Source organism: Pseudonaja textilis, chromosome 15, assembly GCF_049901715.1.
Source record: "Pseudonaja textilis isolate UNSWEBS1 chromosome 15, rPseTex1.2, whole genome shotgun sequence".
In the NCBI taxonomy this organism is placed as follows: Eukaryota; Metazoa; Chordata; class Lepidosauria; order Squamata; family Elapidae; genus Pseudonaja; species Pseudonaja textilis.
This window is the reverse complement of record NC_142004.1, coordinates 11782871-11808114: the sequence shown is the minus strand read 5'-3', so window position 1 is coordinate 11808114 and position 25244 is coordinate 11782871. Positions and strand designations below refer to the sequence as shown.

The 25244-nt window shown below is 52.0% G+C and overlaps 2 protein-coding genes across 15 annotated transcripts in view; one reads left to right on the top strand and one right to left on the bottom strand.

Moving 5' to 3' along the window:
- Positions 1-93: 93 nt before the first annotated feature.
- Positions 94-24537, bottom strand: PRR14L (proline rich 14 like). Its single transcript, XM_026717099.2, is given in 9 exon segments — positions 94-3015; positions 3818-3889; positions 5259-5365; positions 6754-6904; positions 8982-9050; positions 13130-14618; positions 14621-18223; positions 22548-22632; positions 24151-24537. Coding segments are annotated over 9 exon segments (6168 nt in total). The 5' UTR covers positions 24463-24537; the 3' UTR covers positions 94-2735.
- The window catches only part of DEPDC5 (DEP domain containing 5, GATOR1 subcomplex subunit), a 54298-nt gene continuing 53500 nt past the window's right edge, over positions 24447-25244 (top strand). For 8 of the 14 annotated variants that reach the window (XM_087913552.1, XM_087913548.1, XM_087913549.1 and 5 more), the window contains exon 1: positions 24447-24847. The gene's annotated coding sequence lies outside the window, so the exon portion shown is untranslated. The other 6 variants (XM_087913547.1, XM_087913545.1, XM_087913550.1 and 3 more) reach the window with 4 other exon arrangements.

The window sequence follows — 25244 nt, the reverse complement described above, 5'->3', positions numbered from 1 at the left end:
TTTTTTTTGGTTTGTACATTTCTCCTTTTCGCTTTGTATGTTTTTGAATTGTTTAAACAAAGGTAGCTTTAAAAAAAGAAAACCACCAACACATTTGTTTAAATTTTTTATTTCCATAATTTAAACACTAGAAAAGTGAATTTGAAACTCAAAAAAAAAACAAAAAACAGGAATTTTTTTAAAAAAACACCATGTGATAATGGCACAGAACAGCCACCAGTACAGAAGTGTGCAAATTCCCATTTGGTTTGGATTACGCGAAGGCTAGCTGAGCAGTCTTCCTTTCCAGCTGTTCCCAATGACAGCCCCCAAGAGGCTCAAGTCTCGGGGGGAGGGAGGGGGCGCACTCTGACCGGACTCAAAAACTGTCTATTGGAGCTCAGAGCCGCTCTTGGCTCCCTGATGACACCTTCACGAAGAGTGAATCCTTCCCCCGTTTTTCCCAGATAGGCACAGACACCCCCCCGCCCCCCAAAATTAGATTTTAGGAAATATTAGTCTACCCCCCTGTAAAACTGAATCACATCCTTGGTTGCCTCTGCATTTTCCTGAGAAGAGATTTCTTTCAAGTGCTCTTAGTAGAATCTTTTCCATGATTGTAGTGAAAATCAGGTCAGACTTGGGTCCTTGCCTGGGGAGAACGCTGCTCGAAGGCAGGCTGCCTTTTGCAGGCCTGGTCCAAGGGCCTTTCCGCAGCCGCCGCAGCAGCCGCTGCAGCAGCCGCAGCCTGGCCCCCTCCGAAGTGGAGCTTCCTTGATGGGCCACAGACCCCACCTTGTCACTTCAGGGGCTGTATTTTCTTCTGCGGGGCTCTCCAACCGGGGCGGCTTTAAAACTCGTGGACTTCAACTCCCAGAATTCCTCAGCCAGCTACGCTGGGAGTTGAAGTCCACCATCTTAAAAGTTGCCAAAGTTGGAGAGCCCCGTTCTTCTGGACAGCTGCAGCAAAGCCCCGCTGAGACTCCTGGCTTTCACATCAATGTAATTGCAGACACAAAGCACTGAGAAAAAGAGACGAAGCCCGCAAAGGCCAAGCAGTCGCCTGCCCCCCTGCAGTCAAGATCAGCAGCAGCAGCAACCGCCGCCGCCCCACCTCGGAGCCAGAGTTTCCCCATTGGCCTCTGTCCTGGTGCATCATGTCATATCATCCCATTGTGGGACAAAAGGATACTTCTAATAAATGATTCCACTCAGCCCACTCAAAACGTGGAGATTACAGACAATTGGGGATCTTCTACAGTGATCCAAAGGATCTCCGGTGTCATCAATTTGCAGGCAACAGCAAACCCACCATGTCCCAGTCAGACAGGAAACCAGCTCTGGCTCTCAACTGTTGAAAAGCGTTCCCGTTCTCTTTTCTCCCGCCGGGGAAACAATGCGGAGCAGAAATGCTAAGTTTCTACTTCCAGGCACACACGTGTGGCAGGGCCCCTCTGCGTCTCCAGTTTTAAGGCCCTCGAAGGTCGTCTGCAAGGCCAATTTCATTGCCTCTTCAGGTATGGAATGTAAGCTCAAGGAACCTTCATTTGCCCCCCCCATCCCCCAGGGAATAGGAAGCGTCCACATGAGCCCGAACGTACCAAAAGTGCAAATTTTAGATGAGAGGAAGCAAAAGGCAAACCCTTTGAACAATTCAGCCATTGACCCTGGCTCAAGTTACAGGCACTATTATAGACAGCGAGCAGCTGTCGATCATCATTGTAAAATGTTCGTTGAAGGTAAAGGTTTAAAATCTCCCAAGCACCCCCAAGGAAAAGTACACGTCTAACATCCCCCCGGGTGGCGTTGCACAGCTGCTACTTCCACTGGAATCCAGCAACAGCTGCTACTCAGGCTCCCAACCAGCTGCTTGTGTTGCACGTGTACAGTTCACTCCACGAGGGACCCAAACCAAGTCACAATCAAGAAAGAGGGACGAATGAGAGGTGCTGAGCGATGGCCGAGGTGGTAGAAGGAACACATGCAAAAAAATGAAGGGCTGTTGAGGTGTCAACTGGCATTCTGGCATCGCATCCCAATTAAAATCTCCTACGACAAATTCGCTAGCCCCAATTCCAAGAAATAACAGAGAGAGGAAGGAGCCTGCGAACCGACTGCGGTGAAGGCGGAGCAGAGTAAAGCCACTTCCTCGGGATCCTGCACCTCCCAACGCAGGAACTGGAGGTGAAGCTCTGCGCTGGGTCCCCAGGCAGCAAAACAAACCAAGTGCCACAACTAGGTGTGTCTGCCACGGAACACAACTTGGAGGTCGCGCACAGCTTCTCTTCTTTGAGGAAAAACGTGCTGGCCGATGGACACAGGGGGTCCTGCTGCCCAACGATGCAAACTAAGGAACTTTGCTAGAAACAAACGAAACGAAAACCTTAAAAATCCTTCGTCCTGGCTGCCACGTTACCAGGGTTGAAGACCCAGAGGAGCAGCCCATGGCTAACTTTGGGAAGTCCTTACAATCCTAATGTCTCCGAAGGTGCTGTAGCCTTTGTTCTGCCCTACATTCTTAGCCTTTTTAAACGAAAACCCCCACACAGGCGTTAATACCTTTTGACAAGGGAGGCTAAAGAAAGGGCTGTTTCATCAGGTTAACAGAAATTAATTATTCTCCTCCAACCTGTAGGAAAATATCACTATAGGGTTCAGTCAGGGAGGTTGGTCCAACCTTGGGAAAAGGCGGTTCCCCTTCCAGGCACACCAGGTCTCTGAAGCGCCACACGCTCTTCCAGCCGATCGACCCAACCTCAGCTACGCGGGGAAGCTTGTTCCTGGGTCTCCTCCTTGGCAAAGAAGGTCTCCAGGTCGGCCAGTTTCTGAATGAGGAGGACGTCAAGCTCCCTTCCTTCTACGGCCGCCTTCTGCGCCCGCGTGGAGCCGCCCGTCACTCGCACTCTGCTACGAGCCCTCCTCTTCCGGGGAACGGTGAAATCCTGGAACTCCAAAATCCGTTTTCTCTTCTGCTGGCTGATAGAGATTAAAGACCCATTTTTCTCTTTTGGCTCTTCAAAAATGGTTTCCAGGCACCTGGGAGGAAAAAAACAAACCAACAAACCAAAAGGGGGTAAATTTCAGGCCTCACCTTCATAATCTCACCAGGGACCAAAAGCTCTTGATTTAGCAAAGGGTGTTAGGAATATAAGTCACCTGACAGGTATGTGGGTTAGAAATATACAAACCAGGACAAACATTTTAGTACTATATCTTTAAGGGAATGCAAGAGCATGCAATTGGGTGTGGTTTCTCAAACAGCCATAAGATGGAGCCAGAAACCTGGGTTGTTTTTAGTCTTAGTCTGAGTCTCAGAAGAGAATGTGAGTGTATCTCTGTTTCCTTCTGTTGGAAAGTATTGTCCTTGCTCCATTTCTTCTAATTGACTGATATTACTGGATTTAATGTAAATCTGATACTGAACTGTTTTTGACACTGGAATTTGATATTTGGATTATCCTTGGATGAAAATTGACTGATTTTACTTGTGAATGACTTTTGGACTGTGTTTGGACTTTGCTTAAACCTTTCTGGAAGTAAAAACCTACATTTACTGTACAGTGTATCTGTGTGCTCTGTGTGTATTATTCCAACACTACTCTCCATACGTCTGCCTGTATGCGCTCGTTCTCCTAATGGGGAATTACCTCAACAAAGGGGCTCAAAGCCAGATATGGGTTTTCAAGCCACAGAGCGCGCTGGTGTATAACCCTTTGCAACCATGGAGTGGATGTAGAGGGGAGACCCACGAATTTCCCCACAACTTCGCTTTCTGCAGATCCCCAAATCCCCTGTTCCAATGCTATGCTGTCTACGGGCTCCTGCTAGGGTAACCCACCTGGTTGCTGGGGGAGATTTGTAATTCTGGTTGGTGTAGATTTCCTCCAAGCTGAATTCGGTCTTCTTTAACCTGGAAGGCAAAAGGAGGCATCAACTCACCACCAACTCACCACCTTAACTAACAACATTGCATTCCCACAGCAGTTACCATTCTTTGGTTAGGGAAGAGGCGGCTTTCAGCTATGTACCACACCACAGGCAGGGAAGGCTTCAAACGGCTGCAAATGTTAGCAGCAGCAGCAGCATCTTAGCTGCAGAGCCCCCTTATAGGGTCCAAAGCGGTTTTTAAATTATTTAAATAAACATAAAAAACACTTTTTCTGCTGGCATTGAACCCTTCCGGTAGGATGGCTGCTCCACCTATCGCCCCCAAGAATCACGCGGATGATACCGGCACACAATCCCAGGATCCTGTGGACCAATGGAAGGGGACAGCTGTGGAAAGAGCGCCTTCAGCCAGCTGTGAGGAAATCTCCAGAAGGCACTGCGGATGGATCACTCGTGCCCTTGTCGTCTCTCGGTTACACTACCACCACTTGCCGTTTGTGTGTCTTCCAACTCCAGCTGGTATGGAACAGTGGTGGTATTCAGACGGTTCGCACCGGATCGAGCAAACCGGTAGCAAGGATTTGGGATGGGTCGCCGAATCAGTAGTAAGTTCTGGCTGGCCACGCCCTCAACCTGGTCGCCCGGTCGCCGCTGGCTCACTTACCGCATCCGCCTGATGCTTGCCCTTAAGGTATTTCTTTCTTTTTTTCCCCTCCCGACAATCAGCTGTTAATACAATCAGCTGTTAATACAATCAGCTGTGCCAGGATTCCCCTTGCTGAGGCCCAGGAAGGCAAAAAATGGAGGGAGGGGCTCAGCCCCCTTCCTTTTTTTTGCCTTCCTGAGCCCCAGAGGAGCAAAAACAACCCCCAAGGCTCCTCTGAGGCCCGGAAGGCCCCCAAATGCCCCCCCGCAAAAATAAAAAAGCCAAGAAAAGCCACGCCCACCCGGTCACATGTCCACACCCACCAAGCCACACCCACAGAACCAGTAGTAAAAAATTTTGGAATCCCGCCACTGGTATGGAAGATGGTGCCCATTTGCTGACGGGGGCACACGGATTTGGCTAAATGACACCTGGGTGTTGCTGCTTTCAGACATGTAAGAATCCGTTACTGCAACTGTATAAGAACTTTCAGTATTCATACCTTTGATATTCATCTCTGGTCTACCTTGAAAGGCTGACCTCCCCCCACCCACCCAACCCAGAGAATGATCTGAGGTTTTTCCAACCTGGGGGCACCCAACGACCCACCAGTTTTTCTTAACACCCCCCCCACACCTCCCCGCAAGGCTCTCCAGTTAAGATATGCTGATCCCTCCCAATCCTTGGCAGCTCATAGGACTTCACAGGTGCCCAGCAAGGAGACAGGTGAAGGCAACGGTCCTACCTCTTTGGTCTGGGAAGCCCCATGGGGGTGAGGTTGGGGTCTGGCTTAGGAATCGTCTTCCGAATGCGGATCTGAGACACCTTCTTTGGCCTGTTCTCCGACTTGTCCTTGGGGCGGGGGGGAGGAAAGAGAGACGCACATTTTCAGCGTTAGTCCAGATGGGCCTCTCCCCCGCTGTCCCTCTCGTCCATGTGAAGGATTCTCTCAGCTTCCCCTCCCTCAAGTCCTTGAATGACCGAGCCGACCGGACGCCAGAACCAGATAAATGAGAGTTGAAAGGGACCTTGTAGGTCATCTAGTCCAGGGGTCGCCAACCAGTGGGCCGGGAACCACTGGTGGTCCACAAGAAAATGTTGGTGATCCACAGAGAAATGTCACCCCCAAAGCAACTAATCCAGCCTGCACGGGAACACAACATGAGGTAGTGAGGGGAGGTGGGGAAAGGGCGGAGGGGGGGGGAACTTGCCCGACTCACCCTACGTGCCTGGCCTGGCCACTGGGCTGCTTCTTTCTGCTTCTGCTTTTGTCTGCACGCAAGGAAAGCAGCAAAAGTCTTTCTTTCTCTCCCCCCAAACTCCGCCATAAGTGAGTCTTTGGGACCCTGCAAGGCCTCCTGCTCCAAGAGGCTGCAAAGACTCATTCCTGGTGGAGTTTGGGGGAGAGAAAGAAAGACTTCTGCTGCTTCTGCTGTTTTCCTTTCATGAAGCCAAAAGTCTCTCTCTCTCTCTCTCTCTCTTTCTCTCCCCCCGGGAACGGAGCTGGAGACGGTATCCTGAGATCCCAAATAAAGAACGATCGATTGGTAGGAAAAAGCGGTGGAGAATTTCCTGTAGACTTTTTGGGGGATTTAAAATTATGAGTTTGGTGGTCCCTGAGGTCCAAAGGTTGGCAACCCCTGATCTAGTCCGACCCCCTGCCCAAGCAGGACACCCTACACCATTTCTGACCGACGGCAGCCCAGTCTCTTCTTGAAAGCCTCCAGTGATGGTGCTCCCACCACTTCTGGAGGCAACTTCTGTTCCATGGGTTGATTGCTCTCACTGTCAGAAAATCTCTCCTTATTTCTAGGTTGAATCTCTCCTTGATCAGTTTCCATCCATTATTATTCCTTATCTGGCCTTTGGGTTCCTTGGAAGATAGATTGACCCCTTCCCCCTCTCTGTGGCAGCCCCTCAAATATTGGAATGCGGCTCTCCTGTCTCCCCATGTGCTGACAGGACTGTTCCCCTTCAGTGGCTTTCCCAACCCTTACGCTGAACCACACGCCGGCTCTTTGAGGGGCCCTTAGATGCAGCTGAGATGGGGAGAGGCTGGAGCTGATACTCACTGAGAGTAACCGCCATCTCCATCCCCTTCAGCCCCAGATGGCTTTCCTTATCTCACGTTTCCTCTAATTCCACCCCAGACAACTTATTCTACCAACAAAAACATGGCCACCGCGCAGCAATGAGAAGCACCCGACAACCAGCTTGAGCGCATACGAGGCACCACTCACTTTTGCAAGCTGAGCTCCAGCCTTAGGCAACGCCGGGACAGAAGCTTCGTGTCCGTCTCCAGATCCAAGAGCTGGAAATCCTAAAGGAGGGTGAGCCGGTTCAGGACCTTGGCAAGACGTTGGCAACAGCACAGACAAGATGGATTCCAACCTAGGAAAAGGGGCAAAGGAAAGACGGGTGAGTTCAGGGATCTTTGGAGCCGCGACAAAGGGACAGTAAAGTCAACCATGGCAAGGAAAGTCAGACGGCAAGAAACGGAGGGTGTGACAAGCCAGGAAACCTGGAAATCCAGGCGGTTCAAATAAATATAAAGGTTAATTGGAAGCTTAAGCTCTCTGCAACAATCCAAACTACTAACAGTCAAAGCAAATTAGATAAGAGTTGATGGAATTAGAGGTGAGCTGGACTCTAACGCTCAGCCCGGTCCTCTCCTGCATCGGGGCTGGCAGAGCCCCGAGCAACTTAAAAGTAATCTGCCAAATGAACCTTGCCCCCCCCATTGACCCGAATGAACAGAGGCAGATACTGTGGGAACTTCTGCAGAGTCACTCCATTAACCAGAAGTGGAACAACCTTTCCGTGGAATATATAAAGCAGGAGGTCTCCACGGTGAGCGAAGCAGCCCCTCCCCTCAAAGCCCCACAGCCTCCAGGTTTAGTTTACTTCATCCTCATTGCACCTCGTACAACGAAATTAAATGCCATCTTCAATGTACACCATAACTATAAAGATAAACACAAACACACATCCTTCACATTCTATACAATTGAATGGAAAACCCTTGATATTGCATTAATATTGCCCTATACAGTAGGATTCAAAAGAGCTCCTGCCCTGGGATAGAAGTTGTTTTTCAGCCTATTTGTCCTTGTTTTTATTATTCTCCTGTACCATCTGCCAGATGGTAATAGTTCAAAAAAGGGGGTGCCCAGGATGAGAGGGATCTTTGAGGATGCCTTGAACTTTCTTAAGGCACCGGGAGCTATAAAGCTCTTCCAAAGAGGGGAGAGGGCAACCCAGGATCTTCTGAGGGGCAATGACGTTAACCCTCTGGAGCGCCATCCTATCTGCCCTGGTGCAACTGGCAAACCAGGCGCAGTAAGTTAAGGTACTCTCCCTGGTGCAGCGGTAGAAGGTCACCAGCAGTTTTTCATTCGGTTGTTGTTTCCTGAGAAGCCTCAGGTGGTATAACCTCCGCTGGGCCCCAGCTGTCTCTGCACTCATGGGGGCCATGCAACGCAACCCTGGGGATGGCCGATGCCTTCAGGACGCTTCCTTTGCCGCCTTCAGAATTTGTTACCTTTTCAGTTTTACTTTAAGGTTTCACCTTTCATTCTGGTTTTCAATCTGTGCCTTTACTTTTAATTGTTTTACAGGGAGTCCTCGACTTGCAACTCTTTGTTTGGTGACCAAAGCTACAACAGTCCTGAAATAAGTGACTTACAACCGTTATAAGACACTTACCACCGTTGCAATGTTCCCATGGTCATGTGACCAACATTTGGGTGCTTGGCAACTGACTCTCACCTAACCACCACGTTACCAACTTAACAACTGTGGCAAGAACGAACATAAAATGGGATAAAATTCAGTTAACAAGCATCTTGCTTAGCCACAGAAATCTGCAGCTCAATCAGGGGTGGGCGTCAGCCCGTTCGGGTGAACCGGATGTTAATTTGATGTCCGGTTTGGTGAACTGGTAGTGCCAATGACTGTCTGGCCCCGCCCTGCCCCTCCCAGGCCCATTCTGGATCCCAGGTCAGCGCAAGGGGCGCGTGTAGTTCAGGGAGGTGGAAAACGGGCCTCCCAGGAGCCCGTGGAGGGTGGAAAACGGGCCTATTTCCAGCCTCCAGAGAAATGCCGGAGCCCAGGGAGGTGGGAAATCGCCCCCCCCAGCCCGTTTTTGCTCCCAGGATGGTGCAGGAAGGCCGACTAGGCCACGCCCACCCAGCAACCGGGCAGAGAACTGGCTGTTAAATTATTTGAAGCCCACCACGGGGCTCAGCTGTAAGTTGAGGACTCCCTCTATTAGGCCAACTTCCCAGAGACACTTAGGTAAGAGGGCTAGTTGTGGAAATAAAAAAGCGAATTCTAAAAGGGAGCCCAGACCGAAGAAGACAACCATGGATGAAAGGTGAGCTCAAGGCAGGAAGAACGGAATCGCTTCCTTTTGTATCTAAGGAGGAGTTTTTTTTGGGGGGGGGGAATAGAGGGGGAGCGCACTGACCTCACGTCGTTCTTCACAGCCCTGGAAGGATCACTTGGCAGGCCAGGCACCAGGGGAGGCAGGCTTGGGCTGGTTTGAAGAGGGTGGGGGGAAGAAGTCACAGAAAACAAACAGAAAATTAGAACGTAACGCAGAATGAGATGACGACCGTTGAATCCATATTTGAAGGAAAATGGAGCAGAATTAGAGCTTTCCTGGCCTATTTGGCTAAGATGGGGGCTTCCAAATTTGGCCTTAAGACAAGTGGACTTCAACTCCCAGAATTCCCCAACCAGCATGCGCTGGCTGAGAAATTCTGGGAATGGAAGCCCACAAGTCTGAAAGTGGCCCAATTTGGGGACCGCTGGTCTAGGAAGCGGAAGTGGCGCTGAAGGCAAAAACAGACCCTCAAACTGGGTGGGAGGAAGCTCCCTCTGGCGGCGGCGGCAGCAGCTGGTCTCCCAACACTTCCCAGACAAGGGAGGGCTCGTCCCTGCCGCCACCACCCAGTTGGGCTGCCACCCTCCCTCCCGCTCTGCCGGCACCTCTGGAGTGTGCAGGAAAGGCCGGTCTCAAGAAGCGCATTCCTCACAGGAGCTGGACCGAAGCAAGGAGCTTCAACCAATGCAAATTCATTCCTTGAGCACAACGGGCAAGGAATCCCGCCTGGACACGCACCGGAGAGCTTGGCCGAGCTCAGCACTTCCACTCCAAAGGGCCTTCAGTGGACTAAGAGCAAGATCCGCCTGCAGGCTGCAAGCGGTGAATGTTTGGCCTGGTGGAGGGGAGTCCTGATGCAAGCAATGCGGGGGCGCAACGCTTCCTGCCTCCCAGCTGAGTCTCAGAGCCGAGGGCTCCTCCCGGGGTGGCCTTTCGTCAAAGCTTTGGCTGGGACCAACGTAGGGCTTGGTGGAAAAGCCACTCAGGAGCCACCTTGGCTTCTGCAAAAGCAGGCGGTGGATTGTCTACCTGGGAGAGGATTAAAAGGCGGAAGCCCTACCTTGACCTGAGGTTGAAGCCTCAAGCGGGGGCCGGAGGCTAAAACATATGAAGGAATTGGATAGGTCTGGTGGAAAGAGGGAAGTGGGCAGGTTCCCGGAAACATCAGGGCATGGCTCAGTTTGCTAAATAGTTGGGGTGCTGGCACAGATGCCACACCCATTTCTCCCAGCAAAGCGAGGTGTGTGTGTGTGTATGAATAAGCCCCTCTGAACTCAGATTTCTGAAATGGCCGATTTTACTGCCCTTTGGGGTGACACGATAGCAGGGTTCCAATATTTGAGGGGCTGCCCCAAAGAAGAGGCGGTAGAGCTCTTCTCCAAAGCCCCTGAAGGCAAGACGAGAAGCAACGGATGGAAACCCATCAAGGAGAGAAGCAACCTGGAATTAAGGAGAAACTCCCTAACAGGGAGGACAATTAACCAGTGGACTGGTTTGTCTTCAGAAGTTGTGGGAGCTCCATCCCTGGAGGCTTTTAAGAAGAGACTGGACAGCCACTTGTCCGAAATGGCAGAGTTTCCTGCCTGAGCAGACGGTTGGACTAAACGCCTCCAAGATCCCTTCCAACTCTTGTCATTCCGTAAAGCACTTGGTACTAGCCCAGAAACCAGCGAAGCTTGCAGAATTACAGGAAATCCACCGGAAGAGACCTGGGAGTCAAGATGCCTGCTTGCCCCTACCTCCTTCCTAACGCCACTTGTTCAAACGTCATACAGTTAGTCCTCAAGTTACAACCACAAAGGAGCCTACGTAAGGGTAGTAAATGTAATGGTGGTCACTTGGGTCAGCCATGTGACTGACCACCTTCTGAAAGGGTCTTCCATCTCAGCCCCCCAACGAAGAGCAAGGAGTCTCTTTTTCTTGGTCAGCCTTTTAGGTGGTTTGGAATGTTTCTCTAGATAAAGAGTTGACCTCCTTTGGTTTGGATCTTCACTTAAGTTTTGTTCAGCCAAGAGAAGGGACGGATTTGTTTGCCTGGAAGCTCCATCCTCAAGAGTCTACAAATGCTGCCCTAGGACACTGAGGCCCGACAGCCTTATTGACTTGGGCAAAATGTTTTGCCTTGGGTTGGTTACCCAGCAATTTCCTTTGCAATTTTTCCTGACCGGAGCTCCAGATTAGGGATGTCCAATCCTGGCAACTTGAAGACCTGTGGACTTCAACTTCCAGAATTCCCCCAGCCAGCTATTCTGGACACCCTTGCCCTAGATAAGCAGCGTAACTCATCTACACGTATACAGAAGCAGAGCAAGGATTTCATGTGGGGAGAAGCAGGAATGAGGTAACGTCTAAAAAATTTCCCTCATTAGGCTTAGTAATTGTATCATTTTTATTGCTTTTTTTTTTCTGTTATCACCTGTCCAGCATAAACAGGGCATGTTTTGTGAACTCGTAGTTACATCTCCGTCAATACTTGCAAAGGGAGAAAATAAACTGAATTTGTAGCGTCCTCCATAAATCATTCTCCCCCTCTTGCCAAATTGAGCTAGGGGCAGAGAGGGCCTGGCGAACTTTCGCCCCAGCAGCCAGCCTGCTCTGCTGCCATTCTGCCTGCCTGCCTAGTGCCGCTTTTGAGCCAGGGAGAGCCCAAAGGCTGAGTTACCAAGCCTCTCTTCCTTCGGAAACCGGGGTTCTTGGCACCGGCTTCCAAACAGGAGTGAGGTAGTTCCTTTTTCTGCCGTCTTATCCCCTGGCCCCTGGTGCGTTGTGTGGCTGTGAGGACGTGAAGCGGAGGTTACCGTCTGCACTCGTAAACAGCATCTGCAGCCAAGGCTCAGCTCAGCCCTTTTCCCAAAGGGCAGCAAAATCGGCCACCGCAGAAATCCGAGATCAGAGGGACTCACGAAGACCCAGGCACCCCTCGCTTTGCTGGGAGAAATGGGTGTGGCATCTGTGCCAGCGTCCCAACTGTTCAGCAAACCGAGCCATGCCCTGATGTCTCCAGGGACATGCCCACCTCCACAGGGAGCCTCACCCCACCCAGGCCCTTCATCCATAAAAGGGAAAGAGCTCCAGTCAACAAGCGGCTGAGGAAGCGACACCTGGGCATTTACCACCATTACAGGCAAGCAAGAGGGCTGTCACTCAACTGCCAGGACTAGGTGCGCCAGGAAGCAGCCCATTCTGGTAGGATTCTGGACCCGGATTGAGGACCCGGATTGTTGGGGTCAAGAGGCTGACTCTGTAAACCGCTTCGAGAGGGCTGGAAAGCACTGTGAAGCGGTGTGTAAGTCTAAGGGCTGTGCCTCTTCTGCCCGGGCTTAGAGCTCCGCTCTAAAAGCGGAGCCTGGCCTGGAGTTCGCTAGGGATCCCAAAGGAGCAACCACACTGAGACGGCACCTGATCCCAACAAGCCTAAGGACTTTTGGAGGGAGTGAAGAGGCTGGAAGAGCCAAGTTGTAAGGGCCAAGCCCCAGAGATCTATCCTGGTGGGTATATCTACTTGTAAATAGCAATAGCCCTTAGGCCAGGGGTTCCCAACCTGGGGTGCTCGCGAGAAAAGTCCAGGTAAATAATAGGATACTGGCTATATGTTGGCATTTTTATTTATTATTTATTTCAGGGGGTGTGAGATTCGAGTGAAATTTCTTTAGGGGTGCGGGGCGAAAAAAAGGTTGGGATCCTTAGACTTACACTTAGACTTCACAGGGCTTTCCAGCCCCCTCTAAGCGGTTTCATAGAGTCAGCCTCTTTCCCCCAACAATCTGGGTCCTCATTTGACCCACCTCGGAAGGATGGGAGGCTGATGGGATTTGAACTGCCAAATTACAGTCAGTCGGCAGTCAGCAGAAGGAGCCCTGCAGTGCTGCACTCTAACTACTGTGCTACAGAGGCTCCAAGCACTTATGGAGTCAACCCAGAGCAACAGCTTAGGGAAGGTGTGTGCTACAATGAAGTACTGAGTACACACGTCTCTGTGGTGCAGAGAAGTACTTGGACAACAAACAACCCTCCTAGTGGCTTGGAGGGAGAGCAACGGAGTTAGTGGGTCCCCCTCCAACAAGCAGATTTACCCAACATGCCTAAGGAAGGAGCCGGAAGGCCTCCACCCCCTCAGAGAGAGAAAGAGAGAGAGAGAGAGAGAGAGAGAGAGAGAGAGAGAGAGAGAGACTCTGACTTATACATACAGCCGTGCAGGCAAATTCCCCAGAGGAGGACAGGGCTTTTACCTGGTTCTGTGGCTCAGGCTGGCCGTTGCAGGGAGGGCTGGTGGTCCCTTGCTGGGACTGGAATGCAGAGGAGTGGATTCGGACAGATGGACGGACGGTCTCTGCTGGCTCCAGGTGGACAGGACGCTGCCCAGCAAAGAGGGCAAGGCCGAGAAGAGGCCGGCTGGCACAGAAGCGCAATCCTGGAGCCCCTTGAAGCTCCGAGCAAAGTGCAGCAGGCTCAGCCGCTGGGCCGCCGGGGTTCGGCCGCTGGGGTGTCGTCTTCTCCTGGTCCAAGCACGGTAGCAGCCGGGGGAAAACAAAGCTAAGGCCGAAGGGAGGCCGGGAGTTGGGCAGCCCGGACTGCGAGCAACGGCCTCTCCCGCCTTGCGGGCCGAGGCGGAACCGGGCTCAGCATCTTTCTGGATCAGCATGGCATCTGGGCAGCCTTGAGGCAGAAGGAAAAAGAGGCTCCACGCGGAGGGTGGCTGAGGCTGCGGGCCCCTCCGAGGAAATACGGGGACGAGGCTCGGGGACCCTGCCTTGGGGAGCTCCCCGGGGGGCCCAATGTCCATTTGGTGATGGAAAGGCAAAGGGGAAACGCTGGGAGGGCTGCACCGGCAGGAAGGGTTGCTGCTCAGCTCGAAGAAGCAGAGGACTGTCGACTCGACGGAATAAACGGGCAGAGCCTGGGAGCCGGCCATCCTGAAGCAGCAGCTGCTGAGCCACAGAGGGGAGCTCAACTTTAAGCTGACAAGGGAGAAGATTTCCAGCAGCCTCCTCTTCCTCCTCCTCCTCCTCCGCGGGCTCCACTTGGCAGCTGAAGGAAGCAGCGCCCTGCGAGGCAGGAAGGGACGGCAGGCGGGGGACAGCAATTCCTCAGCTAACTGGGAGAGCCTCGTCAACAAGGCAGCGTCTTTGGGCTGCCCGGCGAGCCAGGAGACGGCCCGAGAGCTGCTCGGGTGGCCCTGCTGCTTCACCGGGAGGTCCCAAAGGACAGGCTGTGGGGCTGCCGGCTCAGTGGCTGATTGTGCAGAAGAAACAAGCTCCCCTTTGGATGCCAGAGGTTTGGGTGCCCTGAGCCGGCGTGACATGCCAGCTTTTATGCAGGCTGCTCCGGACAGTTTCCCGAAGGCTGGAAAAGGCCTTTGCAGGTGCAAATACCCAAAGACGCCAGGGCTTCTGCTCTGATCACAGCCAACAGCCAGAGGGAAGGGGCCAAAAACTCCAACGGAGCTGGACCAGCAGGCCTGCCGGCAACGGTTCCAGAAGGGAAGGTTCAGGCTTGCCGGCTCTCCACACCCCCCCTGACCTCTCTTTTGCCTTTTGGATTCCCTTTGCACGTGGGCAGGGGGTTCCTGCTGCCGCCTCTTCCGCCCAGCCCTTCCTAGGGAAGCCCAAACGCTCCGTGCAAGCTCTCCGGGGCCCTCAGCATTCTCACCGGAGGAGTCGCCTGCAGGCTGTCCGAGGGCAAGCCTTCTTCCCGCTGGGGGCTTCTCCTTTGGGGAGGCGGCTGAGCCCCCGCTTCAGAATCTCCCCTCCTCCGATGCTCATCCACCAAGTGCCCTTCCCGTCCTTCCCTTGGGCCTCCTGCCAGCCCCTGGGCCCTCTCTGCCCTCAGCGGACGTCCTTCTTTCACGCTGGGCCAGGTGGGGAAGCCTGCGAAGCTCCCACCTTCTAGGCCAGATGAGGATGAGGATGGCACTGCTGGTTTCCTTAAGGGAAGGAAAAGTTCAACCCACAGGGCACAACTCGGGCTCTCTACCTGCCGCCACGTAACCGGGGGCTCTGGGGAATCTTTGGCTTTCCCGGAATCAGATTCCGAAAAGTCCTCAGATAAGCCAAGAGCGAGTCCTGCGTGTATCGTAGCCCTGAATGGGAATGTGACCTTCCCACCCCTGAGAGGAAGCGGTAAATTTCCCAGGAGGGCTTCTGAAGACACCTCCGTGTCAGAAAGAATGCGAACTGGAAATCCGTGCATCGTCCCAGCTGTCCGGCCGGCCTCTCTCGGGTCAGCTTCCAAATCTTCCAAGGGCTGCTCGAGAGGGTACAGCGATACAACCGCTTCTACTCTGGGACCCTTGCAGTGCTGGCACGTCCTCCTGCTAAGCAGAGAGCCGGCTGCAGCCGCATCTCGTCCGGGGGAGCTGCTCGCCCTTTCGCTTTCCAAGCCGGCTTCTCTTTCACGTGGGAGGGACGCTCGGCAGTGCCGCTGGGCAAGAGGAGAGCCGTGAGAAGGGGACGCTAATGCGGGCTCTTTGGGAAATAGGCACGTTTTTTTATTCTGAGGAAACTGGGAGCCTAAGCCTGCAGATAGCAAGCTCTGCATTTTTCTTTTTCTGAAGGATTTTAGAAGTAGCCCTTTCGTTCTTGCCTGTCCTTTAATTTGGGGAGAAGTTGCAGCAGGGCCTGTCTGAAAAGGAGATGAAGCCAAGTTACTGGCAGACAATAATCCTTTTTCGAAATTGAACTTCCCTGATGGCCTTTTGTGGATTGATTCAGAGGCAGGATGGAGATCGTGGGTCTCTGACCGAGGAGCCCAATTCTTCACAGAATCACTCGGGTTCAGTGATTCGGAAGCAGAGCTCCCGGAAAGAGTCCTGGGACTTTGTGATTCTAATAAGTCTTCATTCGGTAGATGGCCAGTAAATTCTGACCCCGCGTTATTATTGGAGGATTCCGTGATGATTTTGTGAAACGGACCTTGATGATATTCTGTTAAAAGTGCAGTCGTAGCTGATGGGGTTACCTTTAGCTCCCTCTTTGAATGCAATGATTTATTTTTATTACACCGGACGTATTTTATCACCGAATGGATCACAGTTTGCAAATCATGATAATTTAATTTCTTGTAGAAAATTAAGGAAGGCTGCTGGCATTCTAGAAACTCTGTCTTTGGTGAATCATCTTTCTGCTCAAACAAGGTGCAACTATCAAGGGAATAACAGGGATGAAGAAATATTTTCATCTGATAAATGGGTTCCCTCTGCAGAGCTGAACATTTAGTACATAAAGAAGAGTCTTTTCTGTTTAAACGAGAGAGATTACTTGCTGGGGAAGAGGGGTGACCCCGGCATTTTTCTTGTTCTTCTAGGCACTGACCTTTTCTAAAAGTGGCTCTACAAAGAAGGGGAGTTTTGCTCAAGCCTCCATCAAACGCACGCCGAAGAGAGAGTCTAGTATTGCTACAACCTGTTGCATTTCCTGCTTTCATTCCGCCAGCATCAGCTGCATGTGAAGCTTTGTGGACTTCTACTCCTCCATAGGGAGGAAGAATATTACCCTTCCCCTCCAGAATACTTTCTGAACCACCAAAAGCATCTCCACCATTAATACTCCACTTTTCAGCTTCTGCCTGCGACAGACTAGAGCAGGGAACTTCCAGGGGATGGACTGAATTCAAGGGTCTTCCTGCCCTACCCAAGCCCACCCAGTTATTTCTGTAGGGAGAGCAACTGAATTTTGGGGGGAGAGAAATGACTCTCCCGCTGGACTCCAAAAGGGCTGGGCTTATTCCCAAGCTGAAAGCTATTTTGGTGGCTGCCGCTCTTCTGCTTTCTTGTAGACGTCTGCAGTCTAAGAAGAGATTTCTTGCCAGGGCGTAGACCTCCTCTGGAGCAGAAGGAAGATCGCTCACCGCCTGGACCCTCAAACGGAGTGTTTTTCCCCAGAAGGCTTCCATGGCAACCTCCACATTTTCTGCCCCTCTCAGCACCCATCCAACCATCTCCCAGGCCCCTTCATTCATTACTGCCGGCAGCCTGCCACTGGCTTGACTTGGAGCAAATGCTTCCTTGTGATGAGGCCGGGCCCCGGGGTTTTGCCTCACAATGACTCCCCCTGAAGACAGGCTGTCCATGGGCCCTCCGTGACCCGGGCCTGGGTCAGCCTTCTGGGCAAATGGAGATGGGCCACGGAGTTGAAGGACGTTAAGGCTTTTTTCATCAGCAAGCACACAGAAAGAACGGGTAGCCCACTGAGGCAGAGCTGAGCCGCAGAGCAGGAAGGCCGTCCTCGGACTGTCCGCTCGGAGGGGCAAGCCATTTCCCCCCAAGTCCAGCTGAGGAGCCCAGCAGCTGAGAAACGTAGAAACATACTTTATACTGCAACTGTTCTGAAAGGACCCCAAGTGATGCCTTTTCGACAGAAGAGCTCCGTTTCTCTGTCCCAACGTGATACATTTCTCATGGCGGAGAGAAGAACTTTTATCCTCTGGGATGCTGCCGGCCTCTGAAGAGCTCACTCCTGGGTCACCTTCAAGGGCTGCTTGGACACCATCACAAAGGGAGAAGCGGCCGATGTCGGAATGCCGGTCTGGGTCTTTTGGCGCCACAAGCTCTTCGGCTGGACTTAGAAACATGCTGCGTTTGGAAGGCAAATGTTCTCGCTCTCCTTTCCAACAGCTGGGCCCAGCGGACCCTTTCTGGATTCCAATCATTCCCTTATGCGCAGGGCTGGAAAAAAGATCCATGCTGCCATTCCCCTGGGGCTCGTTGTTGGACAGCTCTCTGCCAGGGCTCCCTGCCTGCAGCGGAGCCTCAGCCATTTGCGGCTCAGTGGCTTCTCCCAGATCTTCCATCTGTCCACCGCTCGGATCGCTCTTGAAGGTTCCCTCTTGCACCTCACAGGCCACCTCAGAGAGATCCATGCAGTCCCCCGGAGAGGTCCTTCCCAATGAGCTGCCTTGCAAAGCCCGGCCTTCAAGCCGCGCGCCTCTTGGGCCAACATCCAAAGCCAGAGCAAGGCCGGGGTTACCGGGCGGACCAAACGCTCCTTGCTGAACGGATGGACGGCGGTTACAAACGGCCTTCGTTTCTGGGCCTGGATCCTGAATCGCCTCTCCCTCCGTCTGCCGGGCAGAGGCCGGGACTTCTTCATCTTCTCTGGCCGAGGCAGGACTGAGAGGCTCTGGAGAGATTAAGCGCTTACTTCCTGAAACTGCAACTCCACCTGAGCACGGACTGGCCTCAAGCAGCGCACCTGTCCTCGCTTGGGGCCTGGGCTCTCCCGTGTTACAACATAGCCCGGTCCCATCAGCCTTCATACCTGGAGCTTCTTCATTCGGGAGCCCGCATGGCTTCTCAGATGCTACTGGCACTTTTGCTGGACTGTCTTCTAGAAACACACACACACACACAAAAAAAACAACAACAGAAAAACAGGACTGAGACGGGGGCCATCCTCTTTGAAAATAACCCTCACCCTAACTGTCCTCACACCGCCCACATGGCAGGAGAGACTCCGGTGCCTAAGGCTCTGTCTCTCTGCAGCGCCTGTCCTCACAGCCCCCTCAAAGGAAGGAAGTCCTCCACTGCGCCCCCCCCGGCTTTTCAGAAAGACACCCCCCTTGGAAGCCCTTCCTAAACACCCACACATCTAAGGACTCGGTGTCCTAACCCACTCAGCAGGTGACCTGGAGGCAAAACCTGGAGAAAGGCCACACTTCATACACTAAAGAAACTAAGTTGTAATTGTCTGTCGCTACCTGCCTGGTTTCCACAAAGAGGGTTAATGTAAATAAGCAGCTGGGGGGGGAAGGGGGGGCCTCCGGTTCATGACAGCCACGTCTTAGTTTGACAGTCTGAGTTCTGCACAGCAAGGTTCCCACATGCAAGACCTGGGATCAGCAGGACACCCGCTGCTCTGTGGACGTGCCAGAACTCGACTCGGGTTCTAGAATTCCAGCCTGCGCTACTGCGGGGTTTATGATGGAAGCGCTTCGGATGCCACTGAGTCAGGCCAGGAGGCTCCAAGGCAGGGCTGTCAAACTCGCGGGCCAGACGCGCCACGTGCTGGCCCCGCCCCCACCCGATGTAGGGAAGTGGGGGGGAAGTCCCACTATGTCACGTGACACCGTGAGTTTACAGCCCTGGTCCAAGGAATAAATGGAGGCACTGAGAAAAATTCATCCTGCTCCCAAACACGAGGAGGCGTCCGGGAGCATTTTTTCCAATCCAAAGAGCTCAAAGCAGACTCTGCACTCCTCTGCGCTTGCCAACTGTCAACTTTTAACTTTTGTTTTATTGTAATTATTTGGATTGCTTTGAGGTGCCTAGTTGAGAGTTGGGCGGGGTACAAGTTAATAAATTAGTATTCTTGATTCTTCGTTAATAGATGATACACAGTTTAAAAAGAAAACGATCCCAGAAGGGAAGTAGGCTTCGGCGGCTCAACTGGAGGAACTCATGAACCGTGGAAGGTTCCCCGGAGTGAGGGCAACGGAAGCTTCAGCAGAGGGGCAGCCATTAGCCCAGCTAGGCGAAGCGGACAAGATGGCCAGATCAGAAGGGGAACACTTTGCTAGCAACTTGACGGGCCCAATGCAGCTGACAAACCATTTTTATCCTTTTCAATAAAAAGAGCTCATCCTTATCCTTTAGATAAGGATCTGAGGGTAGCATCTTGCTAGATGCTGGCTGGGGAGTTCTGGGTGTTGAGGTCGAGAAATTACTGCATTACGTAGCTTTGATGGTTCTCTCTCGCTAGGCCAACTTTAATATCCCTGCCTAGGTACACTGGCAATGTAGCCCAAGGGTTAAAGTTTAATTTACTTTGTCACTGCGCCTCGTACAACGAAATTAAATGCCACCTTCCGTGTATCCTATAACTATAAAAATAAAACACTAATTCACCTCCTTCGCGTTCTATACAATTGAAGGGAAAACCCCTGCTATAGCATTAATATTGCACTATACAAGTATAATTTAATAGAGTTACTGCCCTGGGATAGAAGCTCTTTTCCAGCCCTCTTGTCCCTGTTTTTATTGTCTTGTTCCGTCTGCCAGATGGTAACAGTTCAAAAAATGGGGTGCCCAGGATGAGATGGGTCTTTAAGGATGTTTTGAACTTTCTTAAGGCAGGAGGGGTTATGAAGCTCTTCCAAAAAGGGGTGGGGGCACCCTATGATCCTCTGGGCAATGATGTTAACCCTCTGGCAATAAATCTTTTGCATTTATATGGAAAGCAGGGAAGGATAGGCACTGCTAAGCAAAATGCTTGCAATACCATTCCTCAGGACAGAGGGAAGATGGATACACAGATACAAAGAGTTATAGAGCCAGTCTGGTGTAGGGGTACAGGCATCGATCCAGAAACCAGGAGACTGTACTTCTACTCCTGCCTTGGACACAAAGCCAGCTGGGTGGCCTTGGGCCAGTCTCTTTTGGTGAGGCAATGCCTGGATAGCCTTGAGGAAAGGGAAGACGAGGCGTTGCCTAGGAAACCGTCAGCTAACTTCAAACTCTGGAAGGATCCATCCCAATCAGTCTAGCACTTCAAAGGGGTGGAGGGGAAGGTTGCTTTTTCAGACTTGCAAGAATCTGTTAATGCTGCCTGACAATGCAGCGGACTTGGCTCATCCAGTCACATTTCCTATCCGGTTTATTCAGGAACGCCAACATTAATCTTGCAAGTCTTCTGCTTCCTTGCAAAGAGAGGAATTTCAAGAATGGCTTTGGATCCTCAAGGACCTTCACTGACCGCTGAGCATCTGGCAGCCATGTTGTTGCAGCATAAGCAGCAAGCAGATGCACAGACGAATAACTAACAGAGTGCCACGCAACAACTAGCATAGCAACTGGGACACAACTTGCTTCGACCCCAAGTTCTTCTGTGTGCCCGAGGAGTCCGAAGGGAAGAGTGAGGTAACGGAATACAGGGACGGCCTTGAGAAATGGGGAGAGGAGAGGCTGCCTAGGCAACAATTGGACAAGACAGGCAGTCCCTCCCCCACAGCTTAATGGTCAGAGAAGCAAAGAAATAGAATAAAACAGAATGAAAACTTGAGTGTCACTTTAAACGTACATTTAATCAGCGTACATTAAAATGAAATTTTGTTGCATCCAGCTGTCAAAAGATAACCATTATGCCAGAGGTGGGCTATGGCCCCTTTATGACTTGTGGACTTCAACTCCCAAAATTCCTGAGCTAGCATGGCTTGCTCAGGAATTCTGGGAGTTGAAGTCCATAATTCATAAAAGGGCCATAGTTGCCCACCCCTGCATTATGCATATAGACAGACACACAGACACAGACACAGACACAGACACAGACACAGACACCACACGAAGAAACATCAAACATCTAGTTCCAATGTATACATCTATGTTGTGATTGGAAGGACCAATCCTGTTAGGAACTTTGAATCTGATGACTGTTAGATCGTGGATTGACGTCAGAACCAGGAAACGTTAATCTGAAGGGCAAGCCAGTTAATTAGCACGTTGCCTTAATGGGTATAAAAGGACACAGCTGAGCTGGTGCCTTTCGCCAGAAACAAAATGTCTATTTTGAATGAGGACGTTACTGCAAAGAGATCTCTGTTTGTTTGAATTTTTGAAGGGAAGTCCTAACAGTTTTTGCCAGCTGTTATCTTGTTATTTTCTACAGTTTGATTTGATTGTGAAACGGCTGCTTTGTGTTTGTTCGTTTGAATCTCCAAGAGGAGACATCACATCTATATGGTGAAAATAAAAAATAAAATCCTACAAGTTTACAAGATGGATGGCCTAGGGCAGGGGTCCCCAAACTTGGCAACTTTAAGACTCGTGACTTCAACTCCCAGAATTCCTCAGCCAGCATAGCTGGCTGGAGAATTCTGGGAGTTGAAGTCCGCAAGTCCTAAAGTTGCCAAGTTTGGGGACTCTGGCCTAGGGAACAAAGCTGTTACAGAATCTGGTAGTCCTGCTAGAAATACTTTGAAACCTCCTCCCAGAGGGGAGCAACAGAAACAGACCATAAAGTGAGTGTGTGGGGTCTCTAACATGCTTCAATCTCTAAGCACATAGTGCTTGTAAGCAGTATCCTGAATGACAGGAAGTGAGCTTCCTATCATTTTCTCAGCTATCCTTACCACTCTGTATGGACCTTGTATTTGCTACCACCAAAGCAAGCAGGGATGCAGTTCGTTAAAACGCTCTCAAGTGTGCCTCTGTAAAAAGCGGCCAGGACAGAAGAGAAGGAGAAAGAGGTGCTCCCCTCGTCCAACGCAGGAAATGCAGGCACTGGTTTGCACGTTCACTAAAAGTAACGCATGGAGGACCTGTCCTAATTCATCAGATAGTTAAAAATGGCAAGTGGAAAGTTTGTACTTTCAGATTTTCAAAAAATACGTTAATGTGCCCATACAATAAAGTAGATTTAGGTCATCATGTTTCTTGTCTGGTTTATTCAGGGAGGCCCGACCAAAGGAAGCAATACCAAACCACTCTTGAAAAATCTTGCCCAAGAAAACTGCAGGGACTATTTATGTATGTATGGTTGCATGTATGATGTATGTGCATATTCTTATATATACATGGAACGTACACACCCATGGTGCCTCTTAGTCACAGTGAAGTGGGGAGCAGATCTTCCCCACCTCAAACGGGCCTTACCAGCAACATTTGCATTTGCAAAGCAAAACCACGGAAGAGCCCCCCAAAACAACGCTTGAGCCTACCTAGATTCTGCAGTAAGTCTTTCATTTCAAGGCAGGAAGGGCTTGCAACATGTTCTCTCCCCGTCTGGATTGGCTGAAACTCCTTCTGAAAAGAAAGCAAGTGAGTTATCAGCGGAACAGTAGGAACACAAGCAAAGCTGTAGGTTAAGTCAGAATTTCCTGAACACCTTTCTAGGCAGAGCAACGGTCACAAGCTGCCTTCTAAAAGCAACTGACCAACTTCCAACATGAAGGTCTGAGATTAACCACCCACCAATAGTTGGAAGGCCATAGTTTTCTCATAAAAATGCACCTCTCAAACAGCTTTCAGTTTTCTAATATTCAAATATTTTTTGCTGGTTTCAAGGAATGGTGCCCATGTTACTTTCTTGCAGCAACGAAGAGCTTTGCAGCTCCTTAAATTCCAACAAATGTATTACTATAGCATAGCGGCTTCTTTGGGTGAGAGTCCCACTCAATCATCAAATGCAGGAGATGGTACCTAATTGGCAAATATATACATGTGTGTGTGGATATATATATGTATGGTATTCAGCTTTGTTTGGGTATTTTCACAAGTCATTATAGTTGTGCTTTTAAAGTTGTAGCAACGTTTTGGCAGAATCTCATCTGCCATCATCAGGCTTCTGTATAGTGTTCATCTGTGAGTCAGACTTTTACAGTTGTTGACTTTTATAGTTCGTCTGACTCACAGACGAACACAGTACAGAAGCTTGATGATGGCAGATGAGATTCTGCCAAAACGTTGCTACAACTTTAAAAGCACAACTATAATGACGTGGGAAAATACCCGAACAAAGCTGAATACCATACATGTAAGTACCTGCAAAAACTTAAGGAAAATATAAATATATATGTGTGTGTGTGTGTGTATGTATACGTACATGTTTATATGCATATGCATATACATACACACAAACACATACACACACACAGGACTGCAGAGAACAAAAACATCTTGAGAAATGGGATTAGATACTGGATGTCCTGCAGAATGGAGAAGACAAAATGCATCTCTGGAGCCCTGAAAAAGCAAGTGAGATATATAAACCCTGTATATAAATGAAGAGAGACCCTTTACACCCTCCAGCACTCCCAGGGCTTCTCTGTACGTCAGACTGACCCCTCTCAACGGGAGAGCAGAACCCGCAATATTACCACTTCCCATTGTGTCTTTCTCCGCTTTTCGGCGGGGCTACTCTGGCCCCTTCCTGGGGTTGGGAGGCTTCAGAAACAAGGGGGGCTACGGAGAAAGAAGCCTTTCCTGAGTCTAACACTTGGGGTCACCTTGGGTTTTTTCCCCTTCTCTTTTGGCCCCCCTTTTTCTTTTCCGTGCTCTCCGGTTTCTGTTCATCATCCCTCACGGATGTTTTTTCTTTTTTGTGGGCGTCTGCACGGTAAACCCCGGCAAAGTCGTTCGACTTTCGAGGGCGCCTAAAAGTAAATAAACGCACCCAGAGAAATAGATGCTTATATTTCTAAGAGCCCCGGGGGATGTTAACGAGGCTCAAGCTAAGGGACCCTCTGACCGCAGCAGCCCCGTTTCCCTGGAGGGGAGCCGAGTTCGCCCCCTTTCCAGCCAGGCGGCCCCTCCGCTTCTTACCTCTCCCGGCCGCCCCTTCGCTCCGCAGGTGGGCAGCCTCGGGCCTCCCTCGCACCAGCCCGGCCTCCCTAAGCCGCCGCCCCGCATCTCCTGCTGCTGCTGCTGCTGTTCCTCCGGGCGCGGCGCTCCGGGCGGCCTCCGGGGCGGTTCGCGGGCGCCGAGGGTCCAGCCCTGCGGCTCCGGGGGCAGCGTCGAGGCCGGCCTCTCGCCCGCGGTCCCCGGCGCCGCACAAGGGGCGGCCGAGGCGGGGCGCTGGGCGGGCAGGGCGTCCCCCGGGCCGGCGGCGTGGAGCTCCCGCCCCGCGGAGGACATGCGGCGTCAGTCCGCCTTCGCTCAGGCGGCGCCGGCAGGGAGCAGAGGCGTGGCCGCCCCTGGAAGGACAGAAGCGCCTGTTAGGCGGGGACGCCGCGGTCCCTCTCGGGGCCCACGCGAGGCCTCCGAAGCCCTCCTGGGCCCCGGGAAAAGCCCCGCCGAGTGAGCGCGGCGTCGGCTGCGGCGGCGGCTACCTCGGGGGGCAGCAGGCCGCGGCCCTGTGCGCCGGCTCCGTCATCATCGCGCCGCTCTTGCTCTACGCTGGGGGCTGCCGCTCTATGATCGCGGCCCTCCTCATCCGGGCACTACCCGGGAATCATAGAGAGGTGAGGGGCGGTTTCCGGCCGCGGACTTCCGGAAGATCCCCAGGCGGAGGCCGCGCTGGGTGAGTTGCTGAGGAAGCGGCCTCGCCGCGCCTCCCGTCCCGCTCCGCAGCCAGGCGGGGAGGTGGAGGCGGCGGCGGCGGCAGGACCCGCGATCTCCCCCCCCGCCGTCTCGGAGGGAGTAGAAAGCGAGCGCGGCTGGGACGAGGCGCTTCTTGTAGGCCTCGCCTGGCGTGGCGGCTTCCTTGCTCCCAGGGAGAGGCCTCTTCTGGGGAGAGCGAGGCTGGCTGCCCGGGGCTCTTGGCCCGAAGGAGGAGCAGAAAGCGGCGCCTTCCAGAGTCCGCCCTCCGCTGCCCGTGGTAGAAGCGGGGCCGCAGGTCTGTCTCCCCGGCTTTGGTCCCCGAGGCGACGACGATCCTGGATAGGGAAGCGAGGAGGAGGATGGACGCAGCCGCGCAG